At 53.7% G+C, this 16,822-nt stretch overlaps 1 protein-coding gene and 1 long non-coding RNA gene across 2 annotated transcripts in view; one reads left to right on the plus strand and one right to left on the minus strand.

The window, feature by feature from the left end:
* The window catches only part of PPM1F (protein phosphatase, Mg2+/Mn2+ dependent 1F), a 36,899-nt gene that overhangs the window by 4,785 nt on the left and 15,292 nt on the right, over positions 1–16,822 (plus strand). The window contains exons 2-3 of the mRNA XM_017882544.1: positions 4,692–4,957; positions 11,187–11,335. Coding sequence (XP_017738033.1) covers positions 4,752–4,957; positions 11,187–11,335 — 355 coding nt within the window. The 5' untranslated portion in view covers positions 4,692–4,751. The remainder of the gene's footprint in view (positions 1–4,691; positions 4,958–11,186; positions 11,336–16,822) is intronic.
* LOC108536069 (uncharacterized) lies at positions 11,820–12,974 on the minus strand. The gene is made up of 3 exons (XR_001887409.1): positions 12,711–12,974; positions 12,367–12,451; positions 11,820–12,275 (listed from the first exon to the last, which is right to left on the minus strand). It is a non-coding gene; the product is annotated as an uncharacterized LOC108536069 (long non-coding RNA).

Below are 16,822 nucleotides of genomic sequence, written 5' to 3' on the forward strand. Positions count from 1 at the left end.
ATCTCTACTAAAATGCAAAATAAATTAGCCGGGCATGGTTGCAGGTGCCTGTAATCCCAGCTACTAGGGAGGCTGAGGCAGGAGAATCGCTTCAACCTGGGAGGCGGAGCTTGCAGTGAGTTGAGATTGCGCCACTGCCTTCCAGCCTGGGCGGCAGAGCAAGACTGTCTCAAAAAAAAAAAAAAAAAAGTTAACAGTGAATATGATAGTTTTGTTACACTATAGTGATGCAGTTTCCTTTTCTAAGGATTACTGGTGGTTGTTTTTTTTTTTTTTCATTACCCCGGTTCTATAGTTAAGCAAGACTTAAGTATTTTTTCTGTTCCCTAAAAACCTGGTTGTTAAACCCTGCATTCATTAAGCTTAGGAGTCAAAACTGATGCCCTAGAGGAAAATAAATGTTTTAAATTTCATATAAAGAAAACTTTTTACAAGTCAGATGTGAGCAAAAGTGCCATAGAGACATGAGAGAGAGCATGCTGGATCCAAAGGTGGGGAGATTTCAGCAAAGCCTGAAAGGATCCGAGAGATCTCAGGAGGCAAAATGGAAGGAGGACACCACAAAACAAGGAGGGGAGGGGCTGCCCTAGGGTCAGAGAGACACAGAAATGGAAGGAGGAGCCATGAGAGAGCCAAAGCCCAGAGTTGGTGGCCAATGAGGGACAGGTCAGGGAAAGAAGGAGTCAGAATGACTTCCCAGGTGTCTTCACACTTAGGGCCCAGGTTCTCTGGCATGAACCCCACCCTGGGACTCTGGGCAAGTTCCTTAGCTCTTCTGCTACAGCCTGCCCTGTGAAGTGGGGATAACCACAAGAGGTTGTTGGGAGGCTAAAAACCATCCCAGGAAGAGTGCTCGGAGCAGGGGCAGATGGCAGCTGGCAGCACCGTCAGCCCCACCCCTGCAGCTGCCCCCCCATGAGTTTGCTTTGCCATTTCCCACCTATGTGAGACCTTCAATAGGTTCTTGGAGGGTGAGCACCCATTTGGTGTGCAGAGGGGCCCTGATCCAGGAGGAACCAGCTGCCAGTCACGTTTGGCCAGACTGGTCCAGGCCAGTAGCGCTGGGAGGCAGGAGTCCAATGTCCCTCCCATTCCCACCCCAGGCTCTTGGTGACTTGCACTGGCTCATGCACACATCCCTCTTACTCCGAGTCTTTCACTGGTGTGCCCTGGTCGGGAAAGCCTGGCACCAGGCCCTGCCACCTCTGGTGCTCTCCCAGCCCTGCTTCCTGCCTGCGGCTTGCCACCGGCCTCCACGCCATTCCTGACGCTGTCTCCTCCAGTTGATCCCTCAAAGAACCATGGCACTGTCCCCTACCCCTCCAGGCACTCCCAGGGCTGCCTCTGGTTTCCCTTGGGTGAGGAATTTCTCCTTCCTGCCGGATGTCCCATGGTGTACCTCAAATTCAGGAGCTTATGGGGAAAAGGAAGGAAATGATTCCTGTCCCTTTCGACTTCTGGGCTCCAGGGAGGGAAAGCTATGTCCTGGTTTCTCTCCTCACCCCTTGCCTTAGGTTGGTGATGCAGAAACAAGGGCGCTTGGTCCCCAGCAAGCAAGATGGCCCTGGGCACCCTGCCTTTCTAACAAGGGCAGGCAATTGGCACAGGCCCTGAGAGTAAGCCAGCCTGTCCCCTCTACAGATGCAGACAGAGCTTCGCACAAGGCCTCATCACATCCCGAGACCTCACTTAGCACGCATGGCACAGGCACCATTGAGGCCTGTGCGGGTAGCGGGCACAAGGCACAGGGAGAGCAACAGGTGACCACAGTGAATCAGGGTCTGCAGTGCAGACAGGAGGGGCCACCCTCCCTGAGGGAACAGGCAGATTGTGGGGAGGAGCTCCCGGCACAGGAAAGAGTACCCCAAGGTCAGGAGGCAAGAAGGGGGCATCTGCATCCCAAAATGTCCAGCAGACGTCACCAGCAAGTGGGGTGAAAGTGAAGGGTTTTGAATTCTGCCCTTGACCGTGGGGCTTTACACTATGGGCAGGGGTTTCTCCAGGGGGGCCCTCTGTGTGCTGTAGCAGGAAGGATGCTGTCCTCTCACTTGGATCCTAATCATAAATTCACATGAGCACATTTTGTGGTGAGATGACAGAGCGTCCAGATCACTTGGAATTGCAAGGGAGTGGGCGGAGGCCCCAGGCATTGGCGGTTACTGGGAGCAGCTCTGCATTGTTCACATTTCTCTCCCAGAAGCTCCAGGGGGCCAGGGCAGTGCCAGGCAGAAGAGGGGCCCTTGGCTGCTTTCACTGCTTGAGGGCAGCCAAGCTTGCTGGGAAATTCACACCATCTTCAAATGCCTTACAGCTCTGCTGGGGCATGGCTGGCAGGCCTTGCCGCCTCCTCATTGACCCACTAGGGCTCCCAGCCTCTGCTCATTTCTCCAGCTCACAAAGTCTTCCCTTTGTGGTTTGAATGTCAGTGTCCCTCCTCCTCTCAGAGTGATTTTTCCTTATTTGTTTTGTGTTCTTTTTTTTTTTCTTTTTTGGTAGACATGGGGGGTGGGGGTGGCAGTCTCACTATGTTGCCCAGGCTGGTCTTGAACTCCTGGTCTCAAGCACTCCTGCCTCACCCAAAGCGCTGAGATACAGACCTGAGCCACAGCGCCTCGCCAGTTGTTTTATATTCTTTATCTTTTTACCTGCTTGCCTTTTGTAACCTGGGCTGCATTAAATTTACTCCTACTTGTGAATAAATGTGAACCCTAACAATGAATTTAGTCTATCCCCAGAACCTTCAGTAGCAAGCATCCCTATTTCTACATTATTCGTGTCTACTTAAATTACCTTTCAATTTCTGCCTCTAAAAGAAGAGAGGAGTTTTGTGTTTTGTTAATATACCACCCTTTACCCCTTGCATTCCAAATCCCTCATTGATCAGACATTTAACTTGGTGCTGGGATCTTTCGCTCTGCCCACCCCATTTTCTTTTGTGTTTTTTATCTTTAGGCTTCCAGAAGGCTTGTTTCAAGTTAGCAATTCCTGATAAGGACAGCCCTTTTGTGGGCTGTGAGCTCCCTGCATCACTTAACTTCCCACTCTCTTCATCCTGCACCTCAGGCCCCTGCCGCAGCCATCCTTTTAGCAAAGTTTGTAGGCAGAGTCTGTGGCTATTCTAAGACAGATGATTCTAGAAGATTCTCCTGCCTTCTTCATTCAGTTTTCAGAATGTGGAAGTCCTCATGGAGGTGATGGGCTGTGAAACCGTTCCCCAAATTCTCCACCTTAGAACTTGGGGTGTTCCTCAGAGTCTCATGTCCATTTGTCACCATAGAAGAACGCAGTTTTTCTCCCCAGCTTAGTAACTGTGTAGGATTTCTTTTTTACTTTTTTCTGTATCCAGTCTCATCCATTACTGCGTAGGACTCTCTGAAGAAAGTTTTTTCCCAGCCTGCCTGTTAGACAAAGCCCAAGGTGGAGTTCCCACCGTGGGAGGGTTTGGAGGGTTCAGGCACCCGAAGGGAAGGGGGCAGGAGAGAGAAGGATCCATGCTGAGCGGGTGCTGGCAGGGAGGCCCAGGTGTGGGGCCTGGAGGTGAATCCCCCGGACGATGCAAAGAACATGGCGGGGGGGTGCTCGAGAACTGTTTGGGTATAGGCCAGGCAGGCAGGCTGGGGAGGCAACTGTGGAGATTCTGAGTTGGGAGAGAAGAAGAGCCAGAGCCAACCTGGAAGGAGGCTCTGAGGCACCATGTGCCTCTTTCCGGTGAGAGAGAAGCAGGTGAGGGAGTGAAGGCACAGGCTTTGGGATCCCTCTTCGGCCCTGTCTTCCTTCCTGACACCTCAAGCAAGGGACTACCCCTCTCCAAACCTTGAGGTTCTCATCTGTGAAATGGGGGCTTGTCCTGGCTCTTGGAGTGTTAGGGGCAACTCACAGGACTAGTCAGCTCTGGGCATTCCTAAGGACTTAGAGAGGAAGAGCCCACCTGCCCCATAGTGGGGTCAGCGCCTGGAACTGTCCATAGTGCCCCTCTTCCAGCCAGGGCTTAGCAGGCCTGAGCCATTCTAGGCTCACAATTCCCTCCTCCTATTAGAGAGCATTGAATAGGCTCGATGGTGTCCCAGAGCACCTCCTGTCTGTCCCGAGTTAACCCTCTGCTTCTCTCCTGGCCACCCCTTGGGTGGCCCCAGCAGCCTCTGGGGATTCCTTCCTGCTCCCGCTCTGGCCTGTCTCCAAAACAGCCCTGGGCCGGCCTCCTGCATCTTGGCCCTTCTCTTTCCTCCCCTGAACGCTGCTAGAGCCCCAGCAGGTGTCCCTCCTACCATCTGGTCACCACATCCAGGCTCACAGACCTGGTGGCTTCACTCCCTCACCTCAGCTGGCTGCTCAGGACCCGCGATCAGGCTGAACCCCCTCACCTGCCTCAGTGCCTGGCCTCAGCATCCCTGTGCTGCTCATCTCTGGCCATGCTCGCCACCCTCTGCCAGGAGCAGTCTTCCTCCTCTTGTCACTTCTCCTTTACATCGTCCACCCAGCTGCTGCTCCTGGCACCATCTCCTGAGACCGGATCTCTGGATGCCCACAAGTCCCCATCTGGATTCATGTCAGGACAGCGGCCAGGGTTGTCCCTCCACTTACTAGTGGCCCTAAACTGTGAGGCCATGTACCTGCTACATGGTGCTTGCAGTTGGGCACCTTTATTGCTGGTGCTGTGGCCCCTTTCTGCTGACTCTGACATTTCTCCCCAGGGTGAAGCCTGGAGACCCTCTTGCCCTGGCCCAGCTGCAGGCCCCCGGGATGCTCTGGGCATGTCCTCTGGAGCCCCACAGAAGAGCAGCCAGATGGCCAGTGGAGCTGAGGAGACCCCAGGCTTCCTGGACATGCTCCTTCAAGACTTCCCAGCCCCACTGAACCCAGAGGACCCTCGGCCATGGAAGGCCCCGGGAATGGTGCTCAGCCAGGAGGAGGTGGAGGGCGAGCTGGCTGAGCTGGCCATGGGCTTTCTGGGCAGCAGGTAAGCCTGTGCAACCCAAAGGGGACAGGGAGCGAGGGCGCGGCGCCAGGGCCTACCAGGGATGTGGTTGCTGTTCCCCCATACGTCTAGCCCCACATGGGGATCTGCAGCCCCAGATCCCTATGGCAGCACTGTGTGGACTTCCTGTGGCTGCTGTGGCAAAGCACCACACACTGGGCACTCAAAGCAGCCGAAGCTCATTCTTTCACAGGGCCGGAGGCCAGAGTCCAAGATCAAGGTAGTGACTGTGCCATGCTCTCTCAAAGGCTGTAGGGAAGAGTCTGCTCCAGGCCTTTCTGTTAGTTCCCGGCCTTGACTTCCTGGAAGTCCTTGGCCTGTAGACTCATTCCTCCTAGCTGGCCTTCTTGCACGCAGCATCTCCCTGTGTGCCTTCACACCTCCCCACCTGCTCTGTGTCTGTGGCTCCTCCTCTTGTGAGGCATTTTGGACTAGGGGCTGCCCTCTTACAGTGTGACCTCATCTATATTTCTTTTCGTGGAGAATGGGGTCTCGCTATATTGCCCAGGCTGGTCTCGAACTTCTGGGCTCCATGGATTCTCATGTTTTTGCCTCCCTAAATGCTGGGATTACAGGCATGAGAGAGTGCTGTGCCCAGCCAATGTGACCTCATATGGACATAACTAATTACATTTGCAAAGACTTTAACTCCAAATAAGATCATATTCTGAGCCACAGGGGGCTGGGACTTCAACATACCTTTTTGGGGAACAATTTAATGCATAACAGGTGATAAGCAGTAAGTCCTGTTTCTGGTGCATGTGATGGATGAGGAGGCAGAGGTGGGTAGATGAAGAGGCTGGCCTGAGGCCTTATAGTCAAGGAGTGGCTGGGCCACATGGCACCCCGGCCACCATGATCTGAGAGGTAGTTGGCGCTGTCCCCCTTCCACAAGTGAGGAAGCCGAGGCACAGAGAGGTAGCACAACCAGCTTAGCAGATTTTGGGGAAGATAGAGAGTTATGTGTCCACCAGCAGACAGTGTAGCTGTCTCCTAGGCTGACCTCAGAGGTCCCTTCCTTAGAAGACCATTGCCCTCCCCTTCCATTTATTCATTCATTCTGGAAGTATTTGTCCCAGGAAAGATGGTGAAGGACAAGGTCTCTTCTCGAACCCTCTCTGCTCAGATAGGGTCTTGGAGTCAGGCTGTCTGTCTGGCACAGGGGACAGCTCATGGAGGTGAGCAGGCTGGTGGGCCACATGCTGTTTCTGTGAATCTAGTCCCTTGCTGAGGGGATGTGCCCATGGTCCCCAGTCCCAGCATTACCCAGATCACCTGAAATATCACCTGAAGCCATAACAGGCCTCAGCTATAGCTCCCTCTGACAGAGCCTCTGTCTTCAGTGCTGCCTCAGTATCCCCCAAGTGTGCACTTCCTTTGCCCCTTCCAGCAAATCAACTCTGTTCCTGACACCGACCAAGGGCCTATTTTCCTTGACCACAGGCCCCAGCAGTCAGTGACTTGTGCTCTCCCTGTGCGGCATGGGTGCAAACGTTGCTAAGTGTCAGCCACATGCAAGGGCCGTGCCACCCAGCATTCCTCACAGCCGCCTAGAGCTCAGGAGGAAAGGCCCAGTGACCACGCTCCATGAGGTCGTGGCATGCGCAAAGGGTGTTATTGGCTTGTTTTGAGGAAATATTTTAGAGATGTGGCACAAAGTGAATCGGCCCCCAGTGGTGGAGCAGAGTGGGCCCAGCGGGGGTGCCACGCATGGGAGGTGAGGGAAGGCCCCACATTCTGCCTTCTTGAGAGGAGCAGGTGGCACTCTACAGGGAGCAGGGGAGTCCAGACCAGGGAGTTCTGCAGCCACTGGGTCTTCGTGGAGGTGGCATGGGGCCATTGCTGCCCTGAGGCGAAAAGCCAGGCCCAGGACAGAAGACTTGATTCACCTTGGCCCAAGCGTGAAGTGACCAGGCAGAGCCAAGTGGTGCCAGCCCCAAACTGGGAATCAGGTGGAAAAGCCGTCCCAGGGAACGACAGAGCCCAGGGGTTTGCTGGACCTGCGTGGGGCACAGGTGCCGAAGACAGACAGGCCACAGCACCGGGGTGACACATCAGCCTTCTGTTCCTGGGCAGGGGGAGAAGGGCGCGGAGCAGGGCCCCAGGGAAGGATCCAAGGTGGGAGGGCCTGGAGGGCTCAGGAGTGAGTAGGCAGTGCAGGTGACCTGCCCAAGAGGGCCCTGAACCAAAGTTGGGGTCAGTGCTGGGGACGCAGGGGAGGGCAGTGGGTTTTGGGTTTGATGCGGGAGCAGCCGGACTTGAGCAGCTGCTGTGTGAGCCACCTAGTGATGGGTGTGACCAGGAGGGGCGAAGAGCTCACAAGCCTCCTCAGCCCCCGGGAACCCACCTTACATGTTGGACTAAAATGGAGTATTTGAAGGTGTTATTTGTTCCAGCCATCGTATTGGATTTATTTTTTAAGTTAGTTTTGTTCTTTTCTAGCACGTTCTTTCACACGCAGGTGTGGATGTGCATATGTGTAGTCAGCACTTGGGGTCTGAGTCTCACATGTTGTGTACACTAAGTCCAGCTGTCCACACATACGCACTCACATGTGCTCATACATAGTCACAAGTTCTACCTCCCAGCTCTGCTTGTGTCCCAGCCTGAGGATGGGCTTTTGGGCATGAAGGGCTTTGAGCATCTTGGTCCCTGAGCTCTTTCACAGATTGCAAAAAGCATCCTTCTGGAGGCTATCCAGGAGTCACAACACCTGGTCTGCAGGGGGCTGTTTATGCCTCGTCTCCCCTCTTGTTTGTAGCCTCCTGTCACATACTTGAGTCCCTGAGCAGTGCATACCATACACTAATGATTTGAGTGTGGTTTTCATCTCTGCCACTAGATTATAAACCCCTTGTAACAGCCCCTGCCCCAAAGTCAGTGAGACAAGTGTTTCTCAGGCACCTGGGCCTTGCACACAACTTGGCTTGTCCCTGGAGCATCTTCTTGCCTTGTGCAGGAGCCTCCTCTGCAGGGACCAGAATCAGGGTGGATCTGCATGGTGCAGTGACTCAGGGCTGAGGGCCTCCAGGGCGTGTCCCAGGCCAGACCCTGGGATGAGGCAGGAGCTGTGTCCAGGAAGGGGATGATGGTGGCCCTTGGCCAGGCATTGTCTGGGTCCCCACAGCCGGAAGTTGCCTCCCTGCCCCCAGCAGCAGTGGCGGGTGGGCAGGAAGCTAAGGCCTGGCCTCACCGGGACCAAGGGGAACAGGCGTCCCTCCTCTCTGCTGTGCAAAAGGAAAACCCAGCAGTTGGCAGGAAACCCCCAAATGGCAGAGGAACTCATTTCTCATGTCTTGGCTGGTTGTTTTTCAAAGGCAGTTCCAGAGGCTTCTTCCATGAGTCACCCTTTCATTTTAAAAAATCAGGAATCCGCTGAGCATGGTGGCTTACGCCTGTAATCCCAGCTACTCGGGAGGCTGAGGCAGGAGAATCACTTTCTGAACCTGAGAGGCAGAGGTTGTGGTGAGCCAAGATCAGGCCATTGCACTCCAGCCTGGGCAACAAGAGCGAAACTCTGTCTCAAAAAAAAAAAAAAATCAGGAATCCATCCCGGTCGATTCCTCAGACCATCAGTAGATGCCTGGGGTGCGCAGCCCCCATGGAACAAGACCTGCCAGCCTGTGCCATTGGAAGGTCCTCGCCTTCCAGCGAAAGCCGGGAGTGTCAGCCCAGTGCAGAATTACCTCGTCACCCCAGGCATGCCCCCCAGCCCCCACTCTCAGGGACAGGCACACAGGGGTGAATGTGTGTCATCCAACTTCCAGGGCCCCCACTGGGTGGGAAGGCAGATTTCAGGGGTCAAAATGCATGCTAGAGGCCATAGGGCCACTGAGGGAGTGACCCCTTCTGCCCAGAAGAGCCAGGGATGGCTCAGAATTTTAGACACTTCTCCCCACAGCCCTCCTCAGCCACAGCTGGCTTCAGTGTCCCTACCTCCAAATTTCTCCCCCTGATCTGCCCCGTGGCTGTCTTTTGCCCTGCCTACCTGCTGAAAGACGCTAACCCAAGGTTAACATTTCCTCCCGTCGGTTTGCTTTCAGCTTGCTGCGACCTCCCTTTCTACCCACTATACCTCCTCGACTGCTCAGCTCTGTTCTGTGACATTGAAAGCAGTGACCCAGTCTCACTTCTTAAAATGTTTCCTTCGTGGCACCCAGAAGGCCACCCTTGGGGTCATCCCCACTTTGCTAGCCATACTCTGGCCCTGTTGGACTCAGCCCCCTATCCTCATTCATTCTGAAGCTCCATCTCCGGCCTAGACCATGTTCTTGCAGGCCCTCAGGCCTCTTGACCGCTGTGGAAACAGAGCCCATTGCCCATCCCCTGCCTGATCCTGTTCCATCCCCATCAGGGTAATTAACTGCACCACGAGCCTCCTAGTTGCTCAGAACAGAAACTTCAACACTGTCCCTGCCCTTCCATCTATACTGCCCTACTCTGTCCGCTCCTGTTTGTCTCCACGGCCCTGCCCAGCCCAGGTCTTGGACTCTCTCCTCTAGACAGTCATCCCCTCCGTGCCAGCCCACCCTCCACACCAGGGTCAGAGAGGCATAAAAGCCTCATCTGATCATGCCATGTCCCTCTTCAAACAGACCAAAGGCGGCCAGGCGCGGTGGCTCATGCCATTATCCTAGGACTTTGGGAGGCTGAGATGGGAGGATCACTTGAGGGCAGGAGTTCAAGAGCAGCCTGGACAACATAGTGAAACCCCACCTGTACAAAATTTTACAAATTAGCTGGACATGGTGATGTCTGTAGCCCCAACTACTGCCTGTAGCCCTAACTACTCTGGAGTCTGAGGTGAGAGGATCTCTTGAGCCCAGGGGTTTGAGGCTGCAGTGAGCCATGATTGCACAACTGCGCTCCAGCCTAGGAGACAGAGCAAGACCCTGTCTCTAAAAATAAATAAATAAAACCCAGACCAATGGCAGTGCTTCCCTGTTAGCATAAAGCTTGGCCTGCCCTGTTCCCACAGCCCCTCACCCTGACAGCCCCTCACCCCAGCAGCCCCTATGGCCCCGTCCCGTCAGGGACCTCATGGACCACGCACAGCCACTTCCTCTGCTGACAGCCCCTCACCCTGGCAGCCCCTATGGCCTCATCTGCTCAGGGACCTCATGGACCACGCACAGCCACTTGCTCTGCTGAGTGTGCCCATGGGTCCCACAGCCCAGGATCAGTTTCCTGGAGCTGCTGTACAGATGACCACAGACCCAGCAGCTTAAACAACAGAAGTGTGCCTCATGGTGCTGGAGGCTGTCGTCTGAGATCAGGATGTTGACAGAACTGGCTCCTTCTGGTGGTTTGTGGGCAACCCTTGGCATTACCTGGCTTGTAGGCTCATCCCCCAGGTCTCTGCCTCATGTTCCCATGGCATTCTCCCTGTATGTGTGTCTGTGTCCAAATTCCTCCCTCAACTCAGAGCGTCTTGCTCTGTCGCCCAGGCTGGAGTGCAGTGGCACAATCTTGGCTCACTGCAACCTCCACCTCCTGGGTTCAAGCGATTCTTCTGCCTCAGCCTCCTGAGTAGCTGGAACTACAGGCACGCGCCACCACATGCAGCTAATTTTTGTATTTTTAGTAGAGACGAGGTTTTACCATGTTGGCCAGGCTGGTCTCGAACTCCTGACCTCATGATCTACCCACCTCGGTCTCCCAAAATACTGGAATTACAGACGAGAGCCACTGCACCCGGCCCAAATTGCCCTTTTTTTATAGAGACATCAGTCATTGGAGTAGGGGCCCAGCCTGCTGCAGCATGACCTCAACTAATTCCATCTATAATGACCCTGTTTCCAAATTAGCTCCATTCTGAGGTACTGGGGATTAGGGCCTCTGTATGAATTTGGTGGGGGACACAGTTCAACCCAGAACACTCCCCACCCTCCAGGGTCCCCAACTGGCATGGGTGATTCCTCTGCCCTCCTGTGGCCAGGAGCTGTCATCAGCATGGATGTCAGGCAGTTTACTTGACCATCAACAGCCCCCTCCCCGCCAGCCCCAGGCCCAAGTTTGGTCCAGCTCCCCACCAGATGGTTGCGCGTCTGCCTCTGCCGTCGTGTGACCTTTCTGTCCTAGCTCCCCAAGGAGAGGGGCTGCCCTGCTGGCCGTTCTGACCCCTCAGCATGTGGGCTGACAGTTGGGGAAGGGGTGCCAGGTGTGGTCTCCTGCTGGGTGCTGCCCCTCACTTCCCCCTCCTCATCCCTAGGAAGGCCCCACCACCACTTGCTGCTGCTCTGACTCACGAAGCAGTTTCACAGCTTCTACAGACAGACCTTTCCGAATTCAGGAAGTTGCCCAGGGAGGAAGAAGAGGAGGAGGAGGATGACCAGGAAGAGGAAAAGGCCCCTGTGACCTGTGAGTTCTCTTTCTTCTTAGGTGGCCCCAGGGCTGCTTAGCAGGCAACAGACAAAGGTTGAGGACATTGTGGGGAGCCCATTGATTGGGGTCCCTAAGGGTGCTGGGGCCCTTGCTCACAACAGCAGCAGAATCAAGCAGCAGAGAAGGCTTGGGGCCCCAGCGAGGTGGAGGGTGGCGGTCACAGCCCTCCACAAGACACATGGTTCCCAGTCAACCCACGAGGCAGGGGTGAGTGGTGCAGACACCCTCCTGTGTCCTGTCTAACTGAAGTTCCAGAGCAGCCCAGGAAATTAAAGATGCTTGTCCCGTTTCACAGAGGATCTCACAGGCGATCTCTGGTCACGCAGCCAGGTTCAAGTGCCCTCAGTGTTGTAACTCGGTTAACATGCGCCCAGGCAGGTGAAGTCAGGGTCAGCCAGGTGGCATGCCAACAGGTCTTGGGGGACAGCAGCGTGGTCCCCTCAACACTCAGGCCCCCTGCCTCAGCTGCCCCAAGTCAGGATTCTGTTGGGTGGAGAAGCTCTACGGTACGGTGTCCGTGAGCCCCATGGTTAGATGCTGGTGGAAACTTGTCTGTCAGCCTGCTCCTGGGACAGCCATAAGCACGGTGTGGCCAGGGGAACCCAGAAATGGAGAGGGCTGCAGAGCCATTTCACAGAGGATCTAATCATTAAAAAGCAGGACTTTTATTTCATGTGACTTTCTTTCATTCTAGTAATTTCTTTTTATTATATTTCGCCAAAGTGTTGGTTGATGTTGGACCAGAAATACAGGGAGTGAGAATCGCAGGCTGCAGCAGGGGTGCCACAAGGGGGTAGCAACGCCCCACCCAGCTGAAAACTTGTCCCTGGACAGGCCAGCAGGCAGCAGAGTCGCAGTGGATTTTCCCTTCCTTGCCATTTCCTGTCTGCCATTTCCTTTCCTTATCCTGTTGTTTCTGCATTAATGTAAATTCTGCATTACTAGTGCATGCGTGCATCCAGGGAAAAGCAAGGAGCAAGGTGGGAGAAGAGAGAGAAGGCGAATACCCGAGGCGGCCAGCATCAGTCGGTGCCGGCTCTCTCCTCCTCGCTGTGGTCTCCTGCCTCCGCCCTGGCTCCCTGCCCGCATTCCCTGGGAGCACAGCCTTGTCTTAGCCTGGGAGACAGCTGTCCACAGTGACAGGCCGCCATTGTTCTCGGCCGAGCCAGCGGGCTTCCGGCTGGTGGCAGCTGCTGCTCCCCGGCTTTGCGGCCCCACCAAGGGGGCGCTGCCACCGCCCCGCCCCGCCCCGCCCCGCCTCGCCTGACCGGCCACTGTCTGTCCACGCGGGAGACAGCGCCACCTGCCGGTGAGAAGGAGTGTTGCCACGCCGGCACCAGCCCAGTCCTACCCCCGGGGCTCCTGCAGGCCTGGGAAGGAGGGAGGGCGCAGCCAGAAGGAAGTCTCGCCTGTCGCTGCTTCCCTGTCAGAGCGCCTCGCATGCAGGCCTGCCTAGCGGCCTTGATCATGCGCTCCCTGTCACGGAAGTAGAATGTAGTCAAGTTTTTGGACTCCAAGGCATTCTAACAAAATTGCGTCAGAGTGGGGATTGTATTGTAAGAATCGCCGCTCAAGGCGGCGAGTGGCTGAAACCTCTGTGTGGCTGCCAGTCAGCCCCTCCCCGGTGACTGGATCAGAGCGATTCCCGAGGTTGCAGGGCTGCAGCCCTTGGTATGGGGAGTCTGTGGGCCGGGCAGCACTGCCTCAGCCGCTGGCCTTTGCCTGAGTAGAGTCTAGGCTAAGCGGGCTGTTGGAAATAGCAGTAGCACCCGGGGCGAGACCGTGAGCTGCAGCGGCAACCGGAGTCTCCCCCACCCTGAGCTCAGGCCTGGTAAGCACTAGGAGCCCACAGTTTCCAGAGGGAGTGAGGAGGAGCCCATGGCATTTAGGGGCAGTTTTCTGGGCACAGCGGCCCTCAGATGAGAGGAAGAGGAGGCAGCGCTGCAAGGACTGGCGGGACGAGGGGTTTTCCTGCTGGTTTGCAGGGGATCCACTGGCCAAACTTGTGTGGAGCTGCCTTCCCTGAGCTGGGCCTGCCCGAATGAGTTCTCAGGCCCCTCCTGCACCCACAGCTTTGCCAGTCCCCAGTTCTTGCCAAATGCTTGAATAGGCCCCTGTGTTGGCTATGGCAGCAGCAGCTGACTCTGGATGCCCCCACTCCTGCCTTGATGCATGAATTCCCAAGGACCTGTTTTCTGTGACCTGCTTGCATAAGCCCTCCTATTCATGGTTATTCCTCGATGGCCCCTTCTGGCATCACCCCTTCTCCTTTTCTTCCACAGCCTCCGCTTTTGGGCAGGAGCTCTTTCTTTCTCAGTTCCCCATGTCCTTGGAGTGTAGCCTGCAACACTCAGCTTCTGCCCTGTTTTCTATTACTTGGCTTGGAACTCCTGCCCTTGGCTGTCTGGCCGTGGCTCACCGTGCTTGCCACGTGCACCTGGGCTGGCAGGAGTTCCAGGAGAGTTTGTGCATTGAAGTGATTTGAGTTCCTGAAGCCAGAGCCCCCATGGTCTCCTTTGGGCCTGTTACTGGTTGATCTTTTCTTAAGAAGTCAGGCTTAGGTAGGATTTGGGTATTTTTCCTTTTCGAATGAATAATGTAGCTTGTATTATTTGTTGCTACATAACAAATTGCCCAAAATGTAGTGGCTTAAAACAGCAGACATTTATTCTCCCAGTTTCTGTGGGTCTGGAATCTGGGAGCAGCTTAGCTGGTTCTGGTCCAGGGTCTCTCACCGGGTTGTGGTCACACGGATGCCGGCTGGGCTGGAGGGCCTGCTTCCAAGATGGTTCCAACACACGGCCATTGGCAGGAGGCCTTGGTCCCGTCCCATGTAGACTCACCATGACGCTGCTTGAGTATCCTCACAGCTCAGATTGAGTGATGAGAGGGAGGGAGGAAGAGAGAACACACAAGGCCGGAGGTGCAAGGCCTCTTTGTTTCGTAGCAGCTGAAGAACACGCAGTCACTGCCACTCTCTTCATCAGAAACAGCCAAGTCCTACACTCAGCAGTGAGAAGTGAGCTCCACCTCATGAAAGGAGAAGTCAAAGAATCTGTGGACATGCCTTAAAGCCACTGTCATACGAGACTAACACTTGTAATGAAACATTGGGGAAGTATTAAGAAAGCGTACTTCAGGAAAAAGTTGTCCATGGAACTGCCACCTGCAGACTCACTCTGACTCCTTGATTGTGTGCTGTTCCTGCCTTTTTTTTTCTGGCCCTGGTGGTTTTCATGGACTTGTGGTTAAACTGCATATGTAATTTTCCTCCTGTTTTCACTTAGTATCATGACATAAGCATTTTACATGCTTTTAAACTCTATAAAAATCATTTTTTAGTTTTCTGTTTTAAGAGACCAGGTCTCCCTCTGTCATCCAGACTGGGATGCAGTGGTCTAATCAGGGATCCCTGTAACCTCGACCTCCTAGGCTCAAGGGATCCTCCTGCCCCAGCCTCCAGAATAGCTGGGATTACATATACCACCACACACATGCAGCTAACTTATTTATTTAGTTAGTTAGTTTATTTTTTTTGGTTTGGCGGTGTGTGTTTGAGACAGAGTCTCGCTCTGTTGTCCAGCCTGGAGTGTAGTGGTGCAATCTTGGCTCACTGCAACCTCTGCCTCCTAGGTTCAAGCGATTCTCCTACCTCAGCCTCCCAAGTAGCTGAGACTACAGGCACATGCCAACACACCCAGCTAATTTTTGTATTTTTAGTAGAGACGGAGTTTCTCTTTGTTGATCAGGCTAGTCTCGAATTCCGGACCTCAGGTGATCTGCCTGCCTTGACCTCCCAAAGTGCTGGGACTACAGGCATGAGCCACCGCGCCCTGCCTGTTTGTTTTTAAGAGACAAGGTCTCTTTATGTTATCCAGGCTGGTCTTGAACTCCTGACCTCAAGCAGTCCTCCCACCTCAGCCTCTCAAAGTGCTGGGATTACAGGCGTGAGCCACTATGCCTGGGCTAGTTTTTCTTAATTTAACTTTTTGTTTTGAGATAATCATAGCTGCACATGGGGTTGTAAGAAATAATACAAAGAGATTCCATGTACACTTTACCCAGTTTCCCCCAGTGGTAACATTTTGCAGAACTATAATAAAATATCACCACCAGAATCCTAACATGGTCAAAATACAGAGCAGTTCCATCACCAGGATCCCTCCTGTCACACTTTTAAAGCCATCCTTATGCCCCCACCCCCGCAGACCCCATCACTAACCACTGGCAACTACTAATCTTCTTGGCTTCTACCATTTTATTTCAAGAACACATACAAATGGAAGCATATTATATGTAACTTCGGGGGACTGGTTTAATTCTCTGGAGATTAGCCCAGGTTGTTTGATGCATCAGGAGTTCATTCTTTGCCATTGTTGAGTGGTATTCGAAGGTATGGGTCGACCACGGTTTGTTTAACCATTTCCACATTGAAGGACATCTAGGCTGACTCCAGATTTTGGCTGTTCCAGATAAAGCTGCTATGAACATTTGTGTTCAAGCTTTTACGTGAACAGTCTTCATTGTTCTGGGATAAGTCCGCAGGAGTGCCACAGTGGGATCATATGGATATTTCATTATGAAAACCATATTTAATAGCAGCTTAATTCTTCATCAAGAGACTCGCTCATTATTATTATTTTTTTAACGGAATCTTGCTCTGTCGCCCAGGGTGGAGTGCAATGAAATGATCTCGGCTTACTACAACCTACGCCACCCAGGTTCAAGCGATTCTCCTACCTCATCCTCCTGAGTAGCTGAGATTATAGGCGACCGCTACCATGCCCAGCTAATTTGTGTATTTTTAGTATAGACGGGGTTTCACCATGTTGGCTAGGCTGGTCTCGAACTCCTGACCTCAGGTGATCTGCCCGCCTCGGCCTCCCAAAGTGCTGGGATTGCAGGTGTGAGCCACCACACCCAGCCTAGACTAGATATATAGTATTTCTAATTAATGGGCAATTATAAGTGATTCTGTACTTTGCCTTTAAATTATTTTTGTGTTTCTGATGTTTTTTTTTTTTTTTTTTTGAGACAGAGTCTCACTCTGTCGCCCAGGATGGAGTGCAGTGGCACAATCTTGGCTCACTGCAAGCTCCGCCTCCCAGGTTCACACCATTCTCCTGCCTCAGCCTCCCGAGTAGCTGGAACTACAGGCGCCCACCACCACGCTCAGCTAATTTTTTGTATCTTTAGTAGAGACAGGGTTTCACCGTGTTAGCCAGGATGGTCTCGATCTCCTGACCTCATGACCCGCCCGCCTCAGCCTCCCAAAGTACAGGGATTACAGGCATGAGTCACCGCGCCTGGCCTAAAATTTGCCTTTTTAAACAGTTTTTCTATGGTGTCTTTTGACTTAGATGATACTTTAACTTTTACATCTTTAAGTAAGTCAGATTCATTGTTCAAAGCCTTGGTGTAATGTCGGGAAGTGCCTATGCCAACTCAAAACGTCTTACACTG

This window comes from Rhinopithecus bieti, unplaced genomic scaffold (assembly GCF_001698545.2).
Source record: "Rhinopithecus bieti isolate Rb0 unplaced genomic scaffold, ASM169854v2 scaffold_13317, whole genome shotgun sequence".
In the NCBI taxonomy this organism is placed as follows: Eukaryota; Metazoa; Chordata; class Mammalia; order Primates; family Cercopithecidae; genus Rhinopithecus; species Rhinopithecus bieti.